The sequence below is a fragment of the Gobius niger genome, assembly GCF_951799975.1.
Source record: "Gobius niger genome assembly, chromosome: 10".
NCBI lineage: Eukaryota > Metazoa > Chordata > Actinopteri > Gobiiformes > Gobiidae > Gobius > Gobius niger.
The window spans coordinates 14423158-14442594 of record NC_136861.1 but is presented as its reverse complement, the minus strand read 5'-3'; the positions used below and the strand labels follow the sequence as shown (position 1 = coordinate 14442594).

At 41.9% G+C, this 19437-nt stretch overlaps 1 protein-coding gene across 1 annotated transcript; it reads left to right on the top strand.

Annotated features, from left to right (window-relative positions):
- Positions 1–217: 217 nt before the first annotated feature.
- On the top strand, positions 218–19125 carry LOC306968954 (alpha-2,8-sialyltransferase 8E-like). Its single transcript, XM_079564553.1, has 8 exons — positions 218–786; positions 3869–4027; positions 7062–7127; positions 8176–8250; positions 8569–8713; positions 16663–16775; positions 16878–16970; positions 18532–19125. Exons 2-8 carry the CDS (start codon positions 3930–3932, stop codon positions 19034–19036), a joined length of 1095 nt encoding a protein of 364 aa, XP_079420679.1. The 5' UTR covers positions 218–786; positions 3869–3929; the 3' UTR covers positions 19037–19125.
- The last annotated feature ends 312 nt before the right edge of the window (positions 19126–19437 follow it).

Genomic DNA, 19437 nt, shown 5'->3' with positions numbered 1-19437 from the left:
AGTCAACAGTGAATTACTCAATCATTCTTCGAACTTGGACGTGCTTTACTGCCACACAGACGAGCTAATTCAGGGCTGGCTGCTCAAGTTACTGCCTGCTTTTTGAGTTCAGGGGGGGAGAAGCGGGGGCTACTGCAGCCGAAGGGGGCGGGGGATGGACTGTGGGAGGGGTCAACATAGAGCACATTGAAAGGACTTCTTTGGGGGCGGAGAGACACACACACACATAAGCTCTTAGTAGTCTAACAGTGGCAAGAATGGCCAGCGTGTCCCGTGGAAGTTAACAAGGATGGGTGGCTTTCCAAGGAGACATTCGCGCCGGATCAAACCTCGGGTCTGGAAACTGGATTGAGGACATTTTGAAACTTGGACTGTAGCCAGGAAGCGAGAAGAAACCTGGAGACTTCGTGCCCCAACAGGAGAGCCACACACAAAAAAAGCGGGCATGGTTTTACTAGTGTGAGAAAGTCAAGACAGGAAGAGGGGTAAAGGGGGATTAGGAGAGGTGGGGTGTAGAGATTGGGGCAGTTTTACCCAAGGCTCTTTTTTTCCCCTTTGCACCAACATGGGGTAACTTTTACTTGAAAAAACCTGCCCGAGTGACTTATTTCTGAGCAGAGCAGAGGATACAGAACCCCGAAGACGAATGGATTCCTGAACTGACACAAGTTTTGAACACCGGGTATTATGGGGAGCTTATTATGAATGGAAATATCCACAAGTACAAAAGTGGAGCTGCTGCACTTCTCTCCCATTAAACATCTGAGACAGTCGCTGACTTTAAAGGTAAGGGGACAAATATTTGACTTAATACAACTGTTTTTGCTCTCTGGTCACTTTGGCAAGTCGTTCAAGTCACTTTATGTGGCCACAGTCTCCTTAGTTTAGTTATTGTTCCTCCAGTTAAAGGCCCTGTACCTGTAAAACTTTTGTCCTTCACTATCTGGTAGAAGAAAACATTAAAACAGACCACTGTGCTCTGTGAATCTTGTCATGACACCTTTGTTATATTGTGAACTAGCAGGCTGGTTGTTGTTTCCCTGGAAAGACGTGAAACATGCTCATGAGCCAATTTTTGTGAAGAAATGGGTTGTTATAAATACATTAGAAAGGAGTTTGGTCCATAACGCAAAAATCATCAGGTATAGGGTCTTTATCATAATGAAAAAGAAACAAAAATGTCTTTAAAAGCTTTGTTTTCTAATATAGTGGCAAAAGTGGGTAACAATATTTAATCTGCTTTACACTTTAAAACCACACATAAAAAAAAAGAAAAGCAATACAATGTGTCTTTACAGCGACTGGCTCGTCTCTCCTCAGGCCTGACTTATTTCCTGGGAGCAGGACATCACCAGCTCGTCTCCATGGAGATGTAGCTGCTTTGCTTTGACAACAAATATGAGCCAAACATGGGATATATGGTCCTTTCCAAGCGCTTTACAGCATTAGCGTCCAGCAGATGATCGTTTGGTGTTACAGCCTGTTTGTTCATGTTTTACAACACTGTCGTTGCGGACGAGCTTTAAAGCGGCTCCTCATTGACTACAACAGAAGAGGAACTTTCCCCCCAATTGTTTTCTTTTTTTTTTTTTTTTTTTTTGTAATGGCATAATACCCTGAAGTGTGTTACGTTTTGTGAATGTCTGTTGTGAAGGTGTCAGGGCGGTGTTTCCTGTAGTACACGGGTTAAAGCAAAAAAAAAAAACATCCATCTTCTGACTGCAGTTTTTTTCACCACATCACCGGTGCAGCAGATAGTGCACATGTGTCTTCGTAACGTGTGCCTCCTATAGTAACAGTAACATTAACGTGTTACTCTGGTATAGGGCGGGCAATAACGGAATAGAAAAAAACAATCCTTGACGGGAGGATTTTAGATTCAGATGTGATTGCCTGCATCCTGGTGCGTTTTAAAAGTTTTCAGCTGGTCCGTTTCTCAAAAATGATTACTTTGGTCAAAATAGGCATTAAAGGGACTATACGGAGATTTAAAATGTTCAAACTAAAAGCTAAAAGTATTTTCCTCCCCCTACATGTTCCAGCCATGTCCTAATGTGTAGAATGAGCTCAGACCGATTCACCACAACTGCCTCTAAAATCCTGCAGTCACTCAAAAAGGTGTTACCGTCATGGACGAGCTTAACATAGAGACTGCAGTTACACATAAGACCTGAGGTGGCAGTAGTGAGCATAAAATGACCAACTTGCATATAGTCTCTATAGAAAAAAACAGATCATCCTCTCTTGCTTTGGTGCATTTTAACAAGTGTAGAGCTCACAATAGTGTAAGTAAAATTAGAGGTCGAGCGATATGGGTTTTTCTAAGGCCGATGCCGATATTTTGGGACGTTAATTGGCCGATGCCGATATGCTTGGCCGATATTTTTGACATATATTTTTGGCCAATTTTTCCAAATGTGTGGTCCATAATCCTGTAAAAGTCAAATACTTAGCCGCTCCAGCACTGGCGGATTTTATTTTATTACTTTTAGGTGATCCAATGTCTCAGATTTGATTTGTTGTCGCTAGCATTAGCCGCGGCATTTTGCGTGGCGATCAAAAATACAATAATGGAGGCTACAACTAACTCAGTGATTGAATTCTCCAGATTCTGCACTTCAAAATGACATGCAGCATGTCTATATTGACGGAGGTTTGTGAAACTTGTGTTTAACAAACTTGAAGCTAACCAATTTTCATTGCAATGTTTCTCACTTCCCCTGAGGCCCATAGGGAGATGTGGAAAGACTCGTTTTAAAGGAGCAGATAGAAGAAAAGAAGTCCTGACCTAATGAAGAGTGGATTTGTGTGGTCTCTAAATCCTGCTTTGAAAATAATACGAATGGCTCTTTACTGTAAAAGAAATAAAGACATTATTGTTATTGTTGCTGTGACATGTATTGCCCCATATTTCTACGCAATACATAAAAAAATAAAAGGTATTACAATTATCCACTTTTCACATTGACAGTTTTAACGTGTCATTGCAAAACTTTCAGAAACCAGTAGCTCATAATGCGTTAGTTGGAGCCAGTCACGTGGGACAGACTCATATGCCTAAATATTCTATACTACTGCTCATGTCATGTTGACATAAGAAGAGTCTGTGGGACGTCTCATGACTGAGGGGCTTTACTGAATTGTCCATAAACAAATAGGCGACAATTTGAACGACCAACACTGAAAAGCATCTCGTGGACATTTAGGTTACAAAGCCAGTTTTAAACGGTATTGGAGGCTGTGCTTGAAGACTGTTGTAACAAACAATAATAAGCTCGGAAAAGGATCGCAGATGTGCCCGTGTGTTACCTACATCTCTGTGAGTGACCGCGGGCTCACGGGTCTCCTCCTCCGCAGGTCTGTCCCAGAGGAGCGAGAGGACTTCAACATGTTCACAAATCAACGCGGCGCAGCCTTTTCCCCTTCCATCGAAAAACAGCAGCTCATGACATATCTTTTAGCTGCTGCATTACTGCTTTTAGCGTCGAAAGTTTGTTTTAGCCGAGGAGAGGGCCTGAGCAGCAGCTCAGCGTCTTCTTGAATGCACATCTGCACTTTTTCTTTTTTCTGACTGTTTCGAGTTGACGGACATTTTCCCCAAATTATTCAAATTGACGCAAATACGTCGTGGCGACGGAGGTGCTGCAAATGACTCACAAACCACAAACTCCTGACGATCAGCCAGGCATGTGGTAAAACATCATCTCCATGGAGATGAGCTGGACACACTCAGTAAGGCAACAAGAGAGTTTGTTTGTTCATTTTAGGTGTTTTCAACAGTGCAAATGTCTGTAAAAAATGATACATTTAAATGTTTGGGTGAAAAGTTACGCAGTGAATGTCATGCTAACCGCTTGTCTCTCTCTAGGGTGACCCAACGGTGCGGCGGGGCAGCGCAGGGGGGCAGGCTGGGCAGAGCCGGGGGAGGCATGGTGGGACAGCTCAGGTCCCTGTTCTATCTCATTCTGACGCTGTTCCTGCTGCTCAGCCTGCTCACATCACTGATCTGGTACAACTACAATGAAAGGTACGTTACTAAAAGAGGTTATGCAGATTCTATTTAAATCTAAATAGAAATGTAATGGACGAAATAACACAAGACGAGCTTTGCAGAGAGAGCCTCTCAATTTGACCATGACACCACACACGAAGTTAGAGCAGGTTTGACGTCTGGTATTTTGTGTTTTCAGTGTAAATAAGTTGAGTAGTAGTGATGTTATTAGTAGAGGACTCTGTGTGGGAACAGATGGATTGAAAGATATTTCACACAAACATGCCACATAAGCTGAATACCATATTATCACTATTTCATTCTTCAGACATGCACCAAACATATGTCCAATGTTTTGGTCACAGACTTTTGAGATCCGATTTTTAACATGTAAAAATGTTTGTGGATGGAAAGACTTAAACACATTTTTCATTTATTATTAGGCAACGGTGCTTGGTTTATGATACCAAACCAAACCGTTATTAGGTGTGTCTAAGTATAGTGAGTAGTGTGAGCCTCATCTTGATTTAATGTCTTTCACTTCCTGACACAGTACTTCAGCTAAAACACAGACCGCCACAGAATATCAACTACTTCTTAACAAGTCCAAGCAAGATGAAGTTGACTCAGTTTTGAAATATCTCAAGAGAACTGCCGCATTGCCATTAAGCTTTGAAGGTGAAATATGAAACCCAGAGTACCTTAATGCAGACAGAGGGCTTTAAGAAGCTGGATACAGTGCATTTATAACCACATTTATAGTTGTGGTGTAGATATAAGTTGCTCAGTGAGACAAATGATGGGATATAGTCTCTATGCGGTGCTAAAAACACAGTAAAGGGGGTGCTATGCAAAAAAACATTCCACCACATTCAATCAAAAAGCAGAATGAGCCCCACACTGTCAGCCACAGGTTCTCCTTCAATTAGTGACATAAACCTGTAGGATGTAATGAAAGTAAGTTGTCCCATGTGAAGCGCTTTGTGACCATGTCTGTGAAAGGTTCTGTACAAATAAAGTCACTGCTGCTTAAAGGAACAGGCCACCGTTTTTCCATACTGAGATATGTTCTTGCCTGAGCTTAGACGAGTTGATGCGTACCTGTCTGGTCTTTGTGTGTGCTCTCAGTCACGCAAAAACGACCAAAGATGTTGCTAGCATTTGGCCTCTCCCTGTCTCTATGGCTCCAAATGGGGGCGAAGTTAGAAGCGACCAAGCTCTTCCACAAAGACCAGACAGGTGTGTATCAACTTGTCTAAGCTCTGGTAAGAACATATCTCACTATGGAAAAAACGATGGCCTGTTCCTTTAACTCTAATTTGAAACATTTTTAAGAAATCCCATCTTATTACAAAACATGGTGGTCTTGTTTATAGCCTCGTGCGCGGAAAGACAAATCCTCTACGGCCTACGTTAATTTCCGCCGTCAGAATCGTTGACACCTCAGAATACTTTGCACTGCTTCATAGCTCTGCGAGAAGAGATTTGTATTCAGATCCAGGAAAAGGAAGATGAAGCGCAGCGTTTTGGTAGCAGAAGCCACAGAGTGCAAGAGTAAAGACATGAAACCGTCGGGGGGCAATGTGACAAAGTCTAGACCGGTAGTTAGTGTGGTTGCTCATTCATCAAAGCAAAAGAAAACCGTGCAAAGAATATAGTGTGCCGTGACTTCTCTTGTTCCATTGTTCTTGGTAGAGGAGGTCTATCTTCACCTTTTACCCCTCAGTTAAAGAGATATTTCAGGATTTTTGACAAAGGGCCTCATTTCCTAGTTATCCAGAGTGTTGCTGGTAAGGCAAGGCAAGGCAAGGCAACTTTATTTATACCGCGCAACTGGAGATATTTTTTTTGTAATTCATGCAGTTCTCATGTTTGAAGAGCTACGTGGCGCTAGGCTAATGCAAAGCTAGCGCATTTCAACGGTATCAGCTAGCCTACATTAAAAACAGTTTGACCCGCTCCACAGTGCACCTGAGGCAAATCACTTATAACGCCAGACTAACCATATAAAATGTCTGTGTCGATAGAATCATTTTTGGAATATAACTGTCCTTGCATCACATGAATGATCGCATTTTGAGGGACTATTTTCTAGCAGATCACTCCGCCTCTGCGTAGCTTATACAAACACTTTTGCTGCTGAAACATAAGGTATTTTAAATGCAAAATGGTTAAAATTATTCTATTGACACAGACATTTATATGGTTAGTCTGGCGTTATAAGTGATTTTGCACTGTGGAGTGGGTCAGACTGTTTTTAATGCAGGCTAGGTGATATCATAGAAGCCTTGCATTAGCCTAGCACTACGAAACTCTTCAAACATAAGAACTGCATGAATTACAAAAAAAATCTCCAGAAATCAGCAACACTCTGGATAACTAGGAAATGAGGCCCTATCCTCCTGAAATATCCCTTTAACTCAAACATTCAGGAGAAGATGTGATTTTCTTTCTTTTCCTCACATCATTTGTGGTCAAATTTATTATCAGTAAATGGCCATTTTCATCCCCGTGGCTTAGAAACACCCACTGGTCTGCACTTTCTGCCACTGTGGAAAGACATGTGCATCAATAGGTGACTTTACAATAGTGCAGGGTAAATGAATGTGAGTGAATGGCCGTCTGTCAGTGTCATGTATCAATGAACTGGCCACTGCCCAGAGTCTAATTACACCTGACCCTACAGTGAATAATCCACTACCTGCTGAGCCGCTCTGTATTCATTAACACGTTTATTGTTGCCAAATTCAGCAGCGAGTCATAGATATTCGCAAGCATATAACTCCAATGTTTTATCACCGTGGCTGGCCTGCCTTTTGGACGATGGGCGCTATGCACGTTTCGAGCCCCTCACAACAGGCAGAAGTGAGTTTGTAATGAAATAAACATTGAGCCTGGACGTCTGGTGCTGCCCTGTCAGATAACATTTTGTCCTCGGTGCTGATGTACACAGTAGTCCAGTCATCAAGAGGCAGGAACAGGATCCAGCCCAATGGAAATAAGATTATCGTTTTATCTGACCTCTCAGATCCCACTCACTCTGCCCGTCTCTCTCTCTCTCTCTCTGCAGTAAAATTGAGCCACAGAGACCCTCTGCTCATCGTGCCACTGATACTAACAACTGTAATGGCTGCAGGTAAGATACTCAACTGTTATTATTATTTTACTATTACTATTACTTTATTATTTTTTTCTTTTGATCGCTTCTTATGTTAAAGGCCCTTTACCTGTATTTTGTTTGTTTGTTAGTTTGTTTGTTTGTTTGCAAGCAATGAAGGAATGAGGGCGTGAATTTGTATTTGTTATTTGTGGTCCAACTCATTCCCAACTTTCTTAAAGAACTAAATAGCTTGTTTACATTAATAAATCCTTTTCGGAGTCCCTCTTGGGGTAATACAAGTGTTAACTTTCCTGCCTCTGGGTCGGAGTCACCAATACACACTAATGGAATCACGAAGAAGAAGCTAACAGGCAAAGCTAACTCTGGGCTAGCGCCACTTAAACAGTATTGACATCCAAGTTTGACTGAAAAAAAATATCTCCATTGTGTAATTGGATGTACAATATCCCTCTCTCCCTTTGTCTTTTCTGTCACTGTAGTATTTACTCTCATGGACAATTAATGAGTAAAAAAACGCAACATGCTATGACACCTGCAGTGGCGCTTATGGCCTCTAGGGGCATGAGTTACTTAGTACTGCTTTAACACCTGGGATGAGTTTATAACTACAGGGAGGAATACTGTTACAGTTCAAAATCAATAAAACTGCTTTATACTTAATTACCACTACCAGAAGGAGATCAATATAGGGCCTTTAAATTGTCCATATCAAACGTCATATATGATATTTTATTCAGACTTTATTAAACTACTTTTGAACACTTTGACTTTATTTGCAGTATAACTCCAACAATATATGTAAATGAAGTAATGAATGAACTTTTTGATGAGGATGTGACTACATGGTTAAAACCTCAAAACAATATTTGGTTTCATTCATCCATGTTTGATTTCAAATATTGTCTACTACAGCAGAATGCTGAATATGCCTGAGCTCATTCTACACATTAGGACATTGGCTGGAACATGTAGGGGGAGGAAAATTCTTAGTTTTAACATTTTTGAACTCCGTATAGTCCCTTTAAAGAAAAAAGCAACAACAATGTTTTGGTGTCTTTCACAGGGAAATCATCAACAAAGTTGTCAAAAATTATTCCCAGACCTGGAAAAAACAAGAGGACAACTTCCAGAAATTCAGGTACAACTTACATAAATCTGCACATGCTAAATTCAGACAGTTCCTTCCCTTTACTAAATGAAAGCAGAAGTGGAAACATTGAGCCTATTACCGCCACGGAAATGAACATGAATGAGAGTCTATATTTAACACGTTCAGGCTGAATTTACCGTATATTAAGGGATTAAATGCTGACACTGTGAGGTTTGATCAGGTAATTGAACTGAACTATACCTCACACCATAAACATTTACTCATGTCTTTGTTTTGCTGTGTCTATGTATTCAAATTTCTTTAGGTTTATACAGTCAGAATATGTTAGTCTTTTGTTGCCCACAGATACCTCCTCAACACCAGATGCAATGGTTTTCATAAAGCCATTGTGACTCAGGCCAACACTCCTGTGGGAACTAAACTTGTTTACGACGGAGAGAAGAAGAGGGTCCTCCAGGTGAATCAGGACGTCTTCAGCACTTTCCTAAAGGTATGTCCACAGTGGTGAAGCTTTCTAATTACAATTCTTTCATCAAAACGAATGAGCAACCAATAAAATAGGCAATTAATGTGAAAACAACAATTACCGAAAAACAAATAAACAAAATTCTGTATTTGGGAAAGAAAATAAACACTTGAAACTGTAGAATTGATTGGATTATGTACAGAATAGATAATAAAACAAAAATGCTTTCAGAAGGAATAACTTGTAAAGCTGTAGTGGCTTACATAACTTACACAGATAAAATTAGCAACATAACCAAATATTAATGAAAAATAATTACTAAAATTAAAAAAAAAAACAGAGCAGTAAATAGGACAATGTAAAGGTCAGGCGAATTAAGTATCCAAGCAAACATAAAGTCGATATAAGCGTCGGCAGCAGGTGGCGACGAGCAGCGCGAGTGTCCCTTGGGGAGAACCACAGAAGGAGAGATCCACTCCCATGGACGGACAGGCTATAGGTATAGACCCAGGGCTGATGGGAGCCCCCGAGCAGACGGGCCAAGATCGCAGAACGTCCAGTCCTTGTTGTTCAATTCCGCTAGGCAGGGTTCCTCCGTTCGATCAAGACAGGCACTCCTGAGGGGGGGTGGGACAGGAGACACCATGTGAATAGAAATGAACAGACTACAGATAAAAGAAATATTGTATCATAACAAGACAAAGTCTCACATAAAGCACTGAATGTAAAGTATAACTCGGGTGTTTGCCCGTTAAGGTGACCATGTCTGTGTCTAGACCAAAAAAGTAATTCCGTCGTTAATGTGTTGTGGCAATAGTGCTAATCTCAGTGACAGTATTATAGCATAAGTAGTGGTAGTAGTAGTAGTAGTAGTAGTAGTAGTAGTAGTAGTAGTAGCATTAGTAGCAGTACAGAAATAGGCTTTTTTGCACTCATAGGAAATCGTTGCCTTTGCATTTGAACCATCCTTCAACATGTCCTGTGTGCGACCGCTGTGCAGCTGTGAGCACATACCTCCAGTTCTTTGGCCAGTTGGGACAACCAAGCTGTAGCCTTTAGGCCAGGGGTGTCCAAACCTCTTTCATAGAGAAGCTGATAAGAAAAGATACAAAAACACAAGAAAAACGCTTCAGAAATGTGACATTAAACGCGGAGACAACACGTCACAATTGTTACAATCAGTTTTGTAGGTCTTAGCTTTCAAATGAGGCGTTACACTGGCCTCTATGACGGCATCGCGTCATAGAAGGGGGCATGGCTTCGCCCAGGGGGAAAATAGAATCTTTTGGGAAACACAATTTTTCCCTCTTTTTAGCCACTTTTTTGGTTGAATATGAACTTATTTATCACATAAATAAAGTCAAGTCTAAATCTGGCCCATATGGATATTTTCTCGCAGCAGATTGTTCAGTACAAGTGAAAAAACGGCAGTCATAGCTAACGCTAGCTAGCCGTTGGCATTAGTACGATGCTACCATGTAGCATCATGTTAGCATTCTCCATTATTTATGTATTTATAGGCTGTTGAACCACTTTGCTCCTCTCCATGTCTTTGCATCATTATTTAGTAGAAAACTATATTCATCATTCAGCATTTGTTAAAGTATATTTTGAATAATTAGAGAAAGTTTAGATTTTTCTCAAAATTGTTTTCCCCCTGAACTGTTTTCAAACATGACGGCGATTCCAGCGATGCCGTCTGTATCTATCGTCTGTAAGCTCCAGTCCAGAAGCTTTTAGATTTGGGTAATGCTGAAATGGAGAAAATCGGCTTGGTTAAAGTGGAGGGTAAGAGGTTACTAGAGGTTATAATGGTTTAGAATGATTAAACTTGCAGTAAAAGGTACCATTTACCATTTGAGGGCCACCCTTCGGGCACCGCTGTTTTAGTAGTGCAGAAGGTTGGTGCTCATGTCGTTGGGTAATAGTAGTAGAAGTAATGTCAGTAGTAATAGTATCAATGCAGTCATAGTGGCAGAGTTGTTGCAGTACTGGCAGTGGTTTCCAGAATGTCTCGTAGGTGGACAACTATGTGACTTCTATGTGAGTATGTAACCTGTCCCAGTACACTTGGCTCACATGTCGTTTGATCCATAAAACCACGTGCAGTTTATTTTTGGTAAGAGGATCACACTTTTACTGAGAACTGGGCCGTCGAAAACATGTGGTTTGTTTTGACAGGGCAAAGATATCTACAGGTACATTATCCAAATATTGCTCCAAAGGTCCTTGACCCCCAAAACAACCGGGCTGCGCAACTGACCAAAGAGTCAACTTGGACAAATAGACGACACAGACTAGAGTGGAATATAAAGGGTTTAACTGAAGAAAGACTGAAATGCAGTGTTAATTTTGACAACATATTTTAATTTAGTCTTAGTCTTTTGACTAAAATGTAAATTAATTTTAGTCGAGATTTAGTCAAAAAAATCGTTTCAATTTTAGTCTAGTTTTAGTCGACAAAAATTGCAAGTGAATTTAGTCGACTAAATTTAACACTAATTTAGTCAACTTTGCATTGATAATATTCATTATAATCATATTTAATCTTGTTCCTCTGCTTCATGGAGCTGCTCCACATGAACAAAGCTCAGAGTTGCTCCTTTAGCAGTGATTGTAAATGATCTGAGGCTCTTTCAGACGGTCAATAGAAGTATGGATGATTTTAGTCTCTCCTTTTCATTTTTGTTTAGTCTTATTTTAGTCGACTAAAATATCTGGACATTTTAGTCATAGTTTTAGTCTCATGAACAACTTTTAATTTAGTTTTAGTCCAATTTTAGTTGTCAAAAATAACACTTTGACTAAAACTAAGACTAAATATTTTAGTCGACGAAATTAACACTGCTGAAATGAGCCCTAAGTACCTGACTACACCGGGTTGAACCAGCAGGACTATATGTTAAATTGTAAACTAAAATAAAACATTAAAAAAGAAATATCAATTTAAATTTCAGTTTAAATGGCTATAGGACGTATCTATCTGCATAAAGGGTCAAAGATGAAACTGTGTCTAAAAGTGGTTGATTTTATGGAAAAGAAACAACATTAATTTTGGTTGTAATCTTTTTCTTTACTGTCGGGTACTTGTATGTACATTAACCACAGAGTAAACTGCACAAAATCGCTTGAACGTGCCCAGATCCCGTTTAAAGTCTCGTGGAGATGGGACTTTTAGTGTGACTGCTCCCAAACTCTGGAGCACTCACTCCCAAAACATCAGAGCTGCTCCAATCTGAGAAACCTTTAACCCCTTAACCCCCACCTTCACAGATTTTCCTCAGTTTTACCCAAATCTCAAAGCTTCTCGACTGGTGCTCACAGCCTATAGGCCGTCGTAACGTCTCATTTGAAAGCTAAGACCTGCAAAACTCATCTACTTCCATGTTTGTGTGATCACGTTTTAAATGGACTCAACTTATATAGCGCTTTTCTACCTTTATCAGGACCAAAGCGCTTTACAGTGAGGAACCAGTCACCCATTCACTCTCTCATTCATACACCAGTGTACGCAGACACTGGAGGCGAGGCGGGTGAAGGGTCTTGCCCAAGGACACAACGGCAGAGTGTATTTGTGAGAGCTGGGATTCAAACCCACGACCTTCCAATCACGAGACGACCCGCTCTACCAACTTTGCTTTTTTTTGGTCACATTTTTTCTCACGTTTTCATTGCTTTTTTGATGCTTTTTTTGTTGCATTTTGGTCACGTTTTTGTTACACTTTCTTTGCTTTTTTGCCACATTTCTGTCACGTTTTATTAGCTTTTTTTGTTGCATTTTGGTCACTTTATGTTTTCAAGCCACAGAAATGTGACCAAAACATGTAAAAAAAAAATCCCAGCAAAAACGTCATAACGAGGAAGATGCTTAGATGTAGGCCTTAGCTTTCAAATGAGGCGTCACTCTGGCCTCAAGGCTGCAAGCTCCAGTCGAGAAGCTCTTAGTTTTGGGTAAAGCCGAACTGGAGAAAATGCACTCGGTTAAGGCGGGGGTTGAGAGGTTAAAACTGCCATACATCTGTTTGTGCTGGTATTCAAGTCAAGTTGAGCTGCATTTTGACTTTATTGCATGTCTTTTTTATTGTTTATATTGTGCCTTTCGACAAAACAGCTTAGTTTTACGAGGCTAAAATGCAAACAAATAATGAGCAGCTGATTAGATTAGAGTTTTAACATAATAGTCATGTAGCGACCACAATAGTATCACGAGTCTCTGTCCCCCACAGTGCTTATATAAGATCGGTGCATTATTTTTCTCTTTTGGTCAAACCGAGGGCAGGAATATGGAACTCAAAAGCAGAAAAGAAACTAGAAAGAAAAAAAACCTGCTCCCTGAAGACTTTCCCGACACTTTATACTGAACTCACAGGACTGTTGACCCAGCACTGAGCCTCTTTTGTTCTAGGCGGGACATGAGAAAACCGGGTCTATCGGAACAACCTTGGAGCTGTTATTGTGCAATAAGTTTAGTGAATGAAAGTTTTGTTTTTGGTGACCTTTCGCTTTATGCTCCAGCGTAGTTTCCTAAAGCAAGAACATTCCTGGTTTGTTACTTTGTCGAAAACTCTCAAACATTTCAGAGACACTAAAGTGCTCCTACAGCGAAGTGAACACTTCTCAGACGAAAGATAATAATAACACATCAAACTTGTATAGCGCTTTTTTGGACACTCAAAGACGCTTTACATGGGGGATAAAACAAAGGGGTTTAAGGAAAAGCTAGTTTGAACAGGTGGGTTTTGAGTACTGATTTGAAGGTTGGTAGTGAGTCTGTGTTTCTGATGGGCTGTGGGAGTGAGTTCCAAAGGGTGGGGGCGGCGATGGCGAAGGCTCGGTCCCCCAAGGTCCGGTGGCTGGTGCGGGTGATGGGAGTGCGGCGGGTGGGTTGGTGTTGTTGCAGCAGCTCGGTGAGGTAGGGCGGGGCCAGGTTATGGAGGGATTTGGAGCTGAGGAGGAGGCGCTTGTATTGAATACGATATTGAACGGGGAGCCAGTGGAGCTGCTGGAGGACGGGGGTGATGTGTTCTCTGGACCGGGTGCAGAGCCGGTTTTTCCTATAGGCAAACTATGCAAGTTGCGTAGGGCCCCCACAGCCGCAAGGGCCCCCGCATCTCAGTCAAACTATGGTGTTGTTTCACTGATTAATCAACGTGTTGTTACGGGGCTATTAGTCTCAAAGATGAGTTGAATCCACATGGTTCTCATGTGCGTTGTTACTTACAGTAACTCTGGTTCTCTGAATGTGCACAGTCTAAAACTAATTCTCAGTGGTAAGATCAAAATAACCGTGGTCAGGGACCAGAGGTGAGAGAATGTGACCATTTGCCATTTACCATATTAAAAAGTTGGGAAAAAGACTAGTATTAGTCCCAGTCTGACAGTGGCTTAGTGGTTAGTGGTTCTCACACAGAGGGACGGGGCCTGAATTGAGGTCATTATTTTCGCCTTCTGCCCTCCACTACTGCACAGTGGATCCGTCTTTGACTGTAAATGGGTTCACTCTTCGTTAAATAACCATGGGATGTGTACTGTAGGGCCCCCGTGTGGATTTTTGCTTAGGGCCCCAGAAGGGTGGCTCTGACCGGGTGTGGGTGAGGGGGAGGAGCTTGTATTGAGTATGATATTTAACGTGTAGCCAGTGGAGCTGCAGGAGGACGGGGGTGATGTGTTCTCTGGACCGGGTGTGGGTGAGGAGGCGGGCAGTTCTCGATGTCTTGCAGTTTTTGGAGATGAGTGGTGGGAAGTCAGTGGAGGAGGCTGTGGCAGTAGTCGAGTCTGGAAGTGATGAAAGCGTGGATGAGGATTTCAGCTGTAGACTGGGCAAGGGAGGGGCGGAGGCGGGCAATGTTGCGGAGGTGGAAGAAGAATGTTTTAGTGATGTTGTTAATGTGTGTTTGGTATGAGAGGGTGGAGTCCAATATGATGCCAAGGTTGCATACAGAGGGGGAGGGGGTGACATTGTGTCCGTCGATGAGGAGGGTAAAGTTCTGGACAGAGGGGAGGAGAGATTTGGGGCGAGCTGCAACAGATATCAAGCAGTGTCTCATATTATGAAATACTGGTTACAGAGTGAGCCATAAACAAAAATGCAACACTTATCACGCAACAGTTCTCATCCAGGAACAGGCTGGGGGAGAGCGGGGGCTGTGTTTATTCTAGCGTAAACAGAAGAGTCGTACTTGCATTAAGTCAAAGCTGAAACCCTTGACTTGAACTTGGCATCTCTTTCTTATTCATATCTTATTGCACTAAATTGTTATGAACCGTTTGACTGTGACAATGTGCCCCATGTGTGTGGGACAAATCATCTCCTCATTTCAATGTGTTACAGCAGGAGAACGGAGATGTTTTACCTGATGTTCTGTAACAGTATAAAGTCACAGCAACGTGCCAACCGACCCGTGTGACTACCAGCCCCAGTCTCTCCTACATTTTACTTTCCCCCTCACCTTTCCCAAATTAGACTTTAACCACTTACCACACGCCTTAACCGAGCGCATTTTCTCCGGTTTGGCTTTACCCAAATCTAAAAGCTTCTTGAAGAAAGCGTCGTAGGTGAAAAGGTGGGGGGAAAAAGTGACAAAAAAGCGACAAAAACGTGACGGAAAAGCAACAATAGCAAAAGGGTCAAGTGACAAAACACAACAGAAAAGTTACAAAAACATGACAAAAGAATCAATGGAGAAAAAAATGTGACAAAAAAGCGACAAAGCAGCAACAAAAGAGTGACATAAACACAACAAAAAAGCGTCATGAAGAGAAACAAAAACATGACAAAACCGCACCAACAATGTGACAAAAAAGTTGCATTGAGTTTTCTTTCACATGAGGCGTTGCACTGTTGCTCTCTTGTCAAAAAGCGTTTTAGATTTGGGTAAAGCGATACTGGAGAAAATACACTAAGGTAAGAGGTTTAAATAATTACTGTAATCTTGCAATAGAGTTCAGGAAATTCCACAGTTACCATGGAGATCCGCCATCTTTGCAGCTGTTGGCATAGATACAGACGGCTAACATGGTGCTACATGTTAGCATCGTGCTAATGCTAACGCTAGCTAGCCCTAGCTACGACTGCCGTTTTTTTCCGCCTCTACTGAACAATTTGCTGTGAATAAACATCCATATGGACCTGATTTAGACTTGACTATTTGTATGTGATAAATAAGTTCATATTTCACCAGAAAATAGCAAAAAACTGATTTTCCCCCTCAGCGAAGCCACGCCCTCTTCTATGACGAAATGCCGTCTCTATACATGTCCATAGACTAACATTAGCTAAAAACAATATAAAAAGTGGAGAAATAAGCTGTGGAACATCTAACTGTGGTGTCCGAGTGTTTTGATGTGAGCAATAACTCCAGTATTTTCACTTTTATAATATCAATTAGTTTACAATTGCTGCTAATCCCATAATGCTTAGCGATATGACATCACATTCCTGAACTCTGAATCGCCAAGATCACAACACAATTAAAGAATTTGGCTTAAGTTTTCCTCTTTATACCCGTACTTATAATGCAACAGATTGTCAGGTTGTGTTCAATATGCAAAAAAAAAAAAAGAGATTCTAAAAGGTCACACTACTCATCGAGCGTCTGAAGAACAGTGACTTACTGTGTGTTTTTTTGCGCATGTTTTTTTCTCAACTTTCACACACAAAAAACATGTGTACGACTTCCCGTTTGCGGCTCGTCTATCACTGCTCGTGGCGTCACTTCTTTTCAGTCCGTGTCGGCAGCGGTTTCGAAAGCAGAAGCGATCACTCTCATGACATAAAATAAAACAATGACTGAAGCAGAGACGAGCAACCTGGTTCTTTCTTCTGCAATGTTTTTTTTGTCCTTCGCCTTCGACTAAGCCAAACTCACGAGATGATTAAATCTTTTCTATTCTGTGTTTCGGTCATTTTAATAGAAGTTCAAAATGGTCATGTTATATACGATCGATTGACATTTTGACGGTTTGGTTTCCAGGACAACCCCTTTTCAAACAAAAGCCTCGACACCTGTGCAGTTGTTGGAAATGGGGGGATTCTGGTCAACAGCAGCTGTGGGGAGGACATAGACTCCACCCAGTTTGTGATCAGGTGAGAGCATCAAGAAAAAAAAAGAAAAGAAAAACCTAAACCAATCCATCTGTGTCTTAAAAAAACAAACAAACAATAAAATCACAATGTTTTCCTCCCCAGATGTAACCTTCCTCCATTAGGCGACAGCTACAGGAGCGATGTGGGCGGCAGGACTGACATTGTTACTGCAAACCCCAGCATCTTTGTGGAGAGGTGAGGGTTCATTTGACTTTTTGTTTGTAGTTCCAATAATTGTGACATCCCATCATTTACTAATTAAGGCCTTTGTATTAGTTTTTGTTTTATTATTATCATCACAAAATTACAGAAACTGGCTTGATTGTTTTGTTGTTCCAGGCTTCACTACACACCACAAAACTTTCATTCAATTTCAGTTTTTGATGTTGCTCCTGGTTATGGAGTAACTGAGACCAGTGTTGTTTTTGGCAGCCCTCGTTTTAGTCTTTTGGACGAAAATGATTTTAGTTTTAGTCCCATTTTAGTCATTTATTATTTATTTATTTTGTTTATTTATTTTTGAAAAGGAGGGGCAATACATATTAATGAACATTTTCACAAGTTAGTAAAAACATACAGAGACACTATATAGACTATGTACAGAGAGACAAGGACGAGAACAGTGATCACATCATGTTAAAACAAATGATCACAACAACAGGTGGCCATACTGCCTTTGCTCTGCCCAATCCCGTCAGACCTTGGAAGCTAAGCAGGGAAGGGCCTGGCAGGACTTGGATGGGAGACTGTTTGGGAACACCAGGAAGCCTGGCGAAGGTAGTGAGTGGTTGGTGGTGGTCGGAGGGGCCGATGGCGCAGACTGGTTGCCTCGCTTCTGTTAGTCTACCCCAGGGCAGCTGTGGCTACAATAGTAGCTTACCACCACTGAGTATAGAGTGAACGAATAGTGCAATGTAAAGCGTCTTTGAGTGTCCAGAAAAGCGCTATATAAAAACAATGCATTATTATTATTAACAAGAGTGGACAACAAAGGACAAAATAGAAAACAGTAACAGAAATGCATCGACTGTATTGCACAAACCCCAATATAGATACAGACGGCATCTCTGGAATCGCCCATATACAGGGCTGGACTGGCCATCGGGAGAATCGTGAGTTTTCCCGGTGAGCCAATGTACTTTTGGGCCGGTTGGGCCAGTCAGATCGAGATAAGGCCCGTAATACCTGACACCGGCCCACAATTAGCGGGAAAAGCCATTAGAATCTCTATCATTACATAGATGCAATTACACAATTCCTCCAATTGAGGGATGTGACGCATTTTATACCCTTCTGGTGGCGCTTTCTTAAGTTATGGTTCCCAGACCCACAGAACCATAGACCTTTATTTTTTATACATTTTAGACAAATGTTTGTGCATGCTGGATGTTGTCAGGTGACCCCGTCTTGCCCCTTGTCGTCAGTTTGGAAATCTTCTAGTTTCCATTGAATGGATTTACAATGTTTAGCATATGACAGTGACAACCTATATAGATCAATGGTGTCAACTGGCAAAAGCTGTGATCGAAATGTGCTCATTTGCAGCTTATGAAACTGTCACATTGCCACCTGAACCACTGTCACCACATTACTTGTCTTTATGCAGTCACAGCACCACAGTGGCTGAGAGCATCAATAAGGTCACTGTGCAGTTTCCTGTTTTCTCAGAGTGCCATGGTTTCCCCATCAACCCTAAACACTCCCCCTTCATCTCTTCACGAATCTCTCATTAATCTTATTCTCTTGTTCATTTCAGATTTGGGGCACTGATGGGTCGCCGGCGCCCGTTCGTGGAGAGCCTAAAGGTGTACGGAAACGCCATGCTGCTGATCCCGGCCTTCTCCTACGGCCACAACACGCCCCTGTCCATGCGCGCTTTTTACTCCATCGAGGATTTCCACAGCCCCGTTCACCCCATCTTCTTCAACCCGGAATACCTCCGGAAACTGTCGGCGTTCTGGCGCTCGCAGGGCCTGAGGGCGGTCCGCTTCAGCACCGGGCTGATCATGACGAGCATCGCGCTGGAGCTGTGCAACAACGTGCAGCTGTACGGCTTCTGGCCCTTCAGCTCTCACCCGTACGGACCCGAGCCGCTCACGAACCACTACTACGACGACAAGCACGTGAACAAGATCCACGCCATGCCGGCCGAGTTCGAACTGCTGCTGAAGCTGCACAATCAGGGGGTGCTGAAGCTACACCTGGGACAGTGCCCGCCCCGGAAAGTTCCCACTACAGGACAAGAACACGGACGAACATGAAGTGACACAGGACACATGGATTATGTCTGAAATAGACTAAAGACAAGCAGTTCTCAACTTTTTTTTGTTGCTGTCATTTTGCAGTAAGGTGTAAGATAAAAAAAAAGCCTAACAGTCCCACCCACTTCGAAATCCTTCTGGGTTAAAATCAATCAATCAAATAAAGTCGCTGTAAGAAAAACACAGTGAGAGGTTTAGAAATGACCTAGTGCCCTCTGCAGGCAGTGAAAGGAATGACACAGTGCTGATGCTGTGACAAACACACTCACACTGAGCTGTGATTGGTCTTGTGATGGATTTGGGGCTTTGAATATGTAGAGGACAGTTTTGTGTTCCCACTATGACGTAATATAATCCAAAAAACATTGGTCAGAGCAACAACAACAAGAAAGACCAAGGGG

Excerpts from the sequence above, each read along its gene's own strand:
- LOC306968954 (XM_079564553.1), top strand. The coding sequence starts at position 3,930 with ATGGTGGGACAGCTCAGGTCCCTGTTCTATCTCATTCTGACGCTGTTC. Across the intron at positions 16,776-16,877 it reads TCCACCCAGTTTGTGATCAG|ATGTAACCTTCCTCCATTAG; the intron begins GTGAGAGCATCA and ends TTTCCTCCCCAG. Across the intron at positions 16,971-18,531 it reads CCCAGCATCTTTGTGGAGAG|ATTTGGGGCACTGATGGGTC; the intron begins GTGAGGGTTCAT and ends TGTTCATTTCAG.